This window comes from Lichenostomus cassidix, chromosome 1Aa (genome assembly GCF_008360975.1).
Source record: "Lichenostomus cassidix isolate B80296 chromosome 1Aa, HeHo_3.0, whole genome shotgun sequence".
NCBI lineage: Eukaryota > Metazoa > Chordata > Aves > Passeriformes > Meliphagidae > Lichenostomus > Lichenostomus cassidix.
Genome location: NC_139480.1, coordinates 33,595,008 through 33,599,091, shown reverse-complemented (window position 1 = coordinate 33,599,091; position 4,084 = coordinate 33,595,008). Strand labels below are relative to the sequence as shown.

Genomic DNA, 4,084 nt, shown 5'->3' with positions numbered 1-4,084 from the left:
CAGATGGCCAGTGACTCCAGTGGGCCACTGTGTGGGAATGGGTATTTTCAGGGTAGAAACAACAAGTGGTCGGTGCTTTGGTTCTGATGCAGTCCCTGATCATTCATGTGTATCAGTCAGCAGCAGTGAAACCAGTCTTTTAACACAGAAGATGAACAAAAGTTTAGGTAAGTTACATTTTCTGCCATCAAACTGTCAGTCAAATGAGTACATTATAATTGGGACGGGAGGCACAAACCCATGAAATCCTCAAATATTTTTACGCAAAAAGAATTCGGGATTCCTACCCTGGTAAAAGCCCCTGCTTTGCCCCACATTAATACTTGGTTTGATTTATAGGAAACTGAAGATTATGATGGCATTGAAGTTGTATTTGTGGGTTTTGAAGTGGTTTGTTTGTTCTCAGAAGAGGATACTGGAAAGCAAGAGACTTGCTGATGTCATTTTTATTTCACCACCGGTACCCAAAAAAAAAAAAAAGCTGAGAGAGATGTTTGTGGCCCTATATAAGGCGCAGCTCACCTCTTGCAGAGCACGTCACAAGAATCACAGCAAAGGTAAGGCTTGCAGCCTTTGTGCTGCTCTCACTTTGCCTTGCCCGCTCTCCCTGGTGCTAACGCTGCCTTCTCTCACATCAGCGCTGAGTGCTGTATCTGCAGCTGCTGGGACAGACGACTTCAGACCGTGAGCCATGGCCTCCCTGCAGACCTTGTCCAAGAGCTTCCCAGGATGGCTTCTCTTCTGCTTCTGTCTCCCTCTTCTCACCAGCTCTCTGCCTCTGAAAGGGGCTTCCACTGCCCACCATGCCTGCAGGCTCAGGAAGATCAACTTTCAGCAGCCCTACATCAGGAATCGCACCTACACCTTGGCTAAAATGGTACAGTCATCCACATGTTCTTCATGGTGGGATCTGAGGGCCTACTCCTGTGTTGGTACCCTGGCTTCTAACCTTTGGAATTCCTCTGTCTTTCCTATGCCTTTCTCCATATAAAAAATATGCATTTGCAGTGAAGGCAGAGTTTGGGTGTGTCAAGCCGGTCTATTGCCTGCTGGCTGCATAGCCAGGGGAAGATGCTGCCTCTCCTCCTCCTGCTTCCCATGGGAAAGGCAGCCCCTGGAACAGCACAGCTTCTTTTCTTCAAGCAGCTGCTGCTAAAATGGGTAAACTGGAAAATACGAGATTAAATTTCTCTATTTGCCCAGTCCATTTGGAGCTGGGCCTGTCCATGACTCCAGTTACAGCCAAGCAAATACTCAGGCATCTTACAGCGATCTGCCAGTGCAGGTTTCTTGACTGCTCTTGCCATGGGTGGGTCTCCCTGGGTGTATACCACTGAGGGCTGCAGCACCTCCCAGCAGCACTGTGGGCCACCCTGAGGTCAGCCACCTGCAGCATCTGGTTTAGTCATCATAACCATGACGACCTCTGATGTTTAAGAGGGGGACATGAATTTAGACTTTGGCTTATTTATTTTCCTGTGATACTGACCTTGAATCTCACCCAGCTGAGGGGAGAAACAGACACAATGTCCAAGTTTATCTACCTGTGACAGACTGTCTGTGGTGTCCATTCCCTCATTTCACCAGCACTTTCATCACCGATGAAAACTTTAGGGTTTATTATTCATTTTTAGGCAGGTTCCCATCACCACCTGACACTTCCTTCTTTTCCTCTCAGGCCAGTGCCTCAGACAAGGACACAGACAACAGATTGATTGGGCAGCAGCTCTTTGTTAACATCAGGGTAAGCATTACAGGAGTTATCTGCTCTTTGCATCCCTCTGCAGCACTCAGTGGTCTCTTGTCCTGATTTAACATGACCTCTTACTTTCATATATAGGAAAACAACCGCTGCTACCTGATGAAGAGTGTTGCGGAGCTCATAGTAAAAGATGTTCTCCTCACTGAGGTCAGGAACCAGTACCCATATGTTGAGGAAGTGGCACAGTTCTTGGCATCCCTGACCTCGGAGCTGAGCAGTTGTGTGAGTAGCACTGGATTTCTTTCCCTCTGACTCTCATCACTGCTCTTGAATCTCAGAATGCTACAAGCAGTGGCAAAAGGCAGTGATATGAAAGGAAACCTCAGATCAAAGATATGAAAGTCAGAGTTAATAGAAAGGTGTGAAAAAGAAAAAAAGGCACATTGTTTCCTATAGCTGTCAATCTTATGTCTGATTGTTTTATTTCTTTTAGAAATTCTCAGGAAACAGGGAGCACATTGAAGAGAACCTGGAAGAAATGAAGAACAAAATGGAACAGGTAAGTTTTTTTCCGAACATTTAAAAAGCAGTTTCAGACCATAATAATTTAATTGGATTAAGCCTGACCTAATTATGAAACAAACTCTGGAAATTATTCAAGAGGTGAAGCCTACAAGGGCATTAAAGAGGGGATTAGTGATATTTCCCCTTCCAGCCCTCCCTCATTTGTCCTGTTAACTCTGCACGTGTTAGGGTTATTTAAACCTTCAAATGTTAGGTTGCAGGAAACTTATATGCTAGTCTAGCTTTGAATGAGCTAGTTTATCTGTCCTGATATAATGATTCTAACAGAACTATGTGAGAGAATTAGGAAAGTAAGTTTTTAATTCAATTCCTGTGACAATTCTAATTTCTGAAAAATAATGAGTTGCTTAGACTTGCATTGTGCTCTTTTCTAGTTGGGAGAAAATGGAAAGACGAAAGCCATTGGAGAGCTGGATTTACTGTTTGACTACATGGAAAATGTCTGTACTGATGCCCCAAAGAAGGGAGGGAACAAGAAGAAAAACTGAAAAAGTTCCAGATCAGGCTTTAAGAGATGTCTCTGCAGATCTCTTGCAATAACTCAGATTGATTAGCTGTTGCAGCAACTACGTCCATTCCCCCCAGATGCAGTATATTTTTCATTTGTGTCAAAACTAGCAAACTAAGTGGGCAGACAGCATGCATCTTGCTGTCTTCTTTGAAGATGAAAACTCCAGGTCACTGCCTCTCCATTGCAACACAGGGCATTAGTTATTTACAAAAGCACCGTTCTCTCCTCCTCATCTCCATAGGAATGAGGCAACCATTTCTGTCTTTTATATACTGAAATTTGACACCTATGAATCAGCTTTGATCAAGGCACTGATACAGAGCCAGGATGTTTTGAGCCTCCTAGTTGGAAATCTCTCTTGCATATGTTGCCCCCTTCTGACCTTTGCTTGAAAAGTTGGTATTTTATACTAGTTCAGAAATAATTTTTGTAATTCGTATTTAATGGTAACTTATTTTAAGGTAATAATTATACAATACTTTTATTTATATTGATTAATTGAAAAATATCCAAGTAAATGTATTTATTAAGCTTTACCAGACATTAACACTGCTGTGTGATATTTATATGCAGATGGAATGTTTTATAAATGCTTGTATTTTAATTTATTATAATAAATATTTTGGTCCTCGAATATTGCCATTTGCAGAGCTTTTGTCTTTTCTTCAAACACAGGGAACATTAATGACAGCCAGCCAGAGTTTGGTACCACATGACAGTTTCAGGGATTTAAGCTTTTTTCTGTATTCAGTAGGATATAGATTTCCTTTCTTGTGGCATAAGGAAAGATGTTGTCAAGAGCTGCTGGCCAACATCCTTTCTCTTGTCACTCAAACTTGTGAGAGCTGACAGCAAAGGGAGGGAATTTAAGCACCAAATGAGCAGATCACTTCACAGAACTTTGACATACACAGTGTTTCCCTGAACTACATCTGTCTCCCTTTATAGTCAACAGAGCCTAAGAGGAATTATACAGGTGTCATTTCTGTGGTCTACATTAGAGGTTTATAAAGATTGTGACTTTGGGCAGGATAACACAACTTTGCCCTAAAAGTACCTGTTTTGTTCCTTAACTGTAAATAGAGACCAGACCATGAGCTACATATATGCTGTTCCTTGTTGATATAATCACTTCACAAGTGGATAAATAAGTTATTTCCTCCTTCTACTTCCATTAGAAGGAATGTCTCTTCAACATTGTCCTTCTTGAGTTGCCCTACCTAGAAATGTCAAATCAATGTCTCAAGTTTTCCACACTGGGGCTAAACCCAGATTAAAACCCATTT

General features: G+C 42.1%; 1 protein-coding gene across 1 annotated transcript; it reads left to right on the top strand.

Annotated features, from left to right (window-relative positions):
* Positions 1 to 642: 642 nt before the first annotated feature.
* On the top strand, positions 643 to 3,309 carry IL22 (interleukin 22). The gene is made up of 5 exons (XM_085079462.1): positions 643 to 877; positions 1,679 to 1,744; positions 1,841 to 1,984; positions 2,196 to 2,261; positions 2,662 to 3,309. Exons 1-5 carry the CDS (start codon positions 692 to 694, stop codon positions 2,773 to 2,775), a joined length of 576 nt encoding a protein of 191 aa, XP_084935588.1. The 5' UTR covers positions 643 to 691; the 3' UTR covers positions 2,776 to 3,309.
* The last annotated feature ends 775 nt before the right edge of the window (positions 3,310 to 4,084 follow it).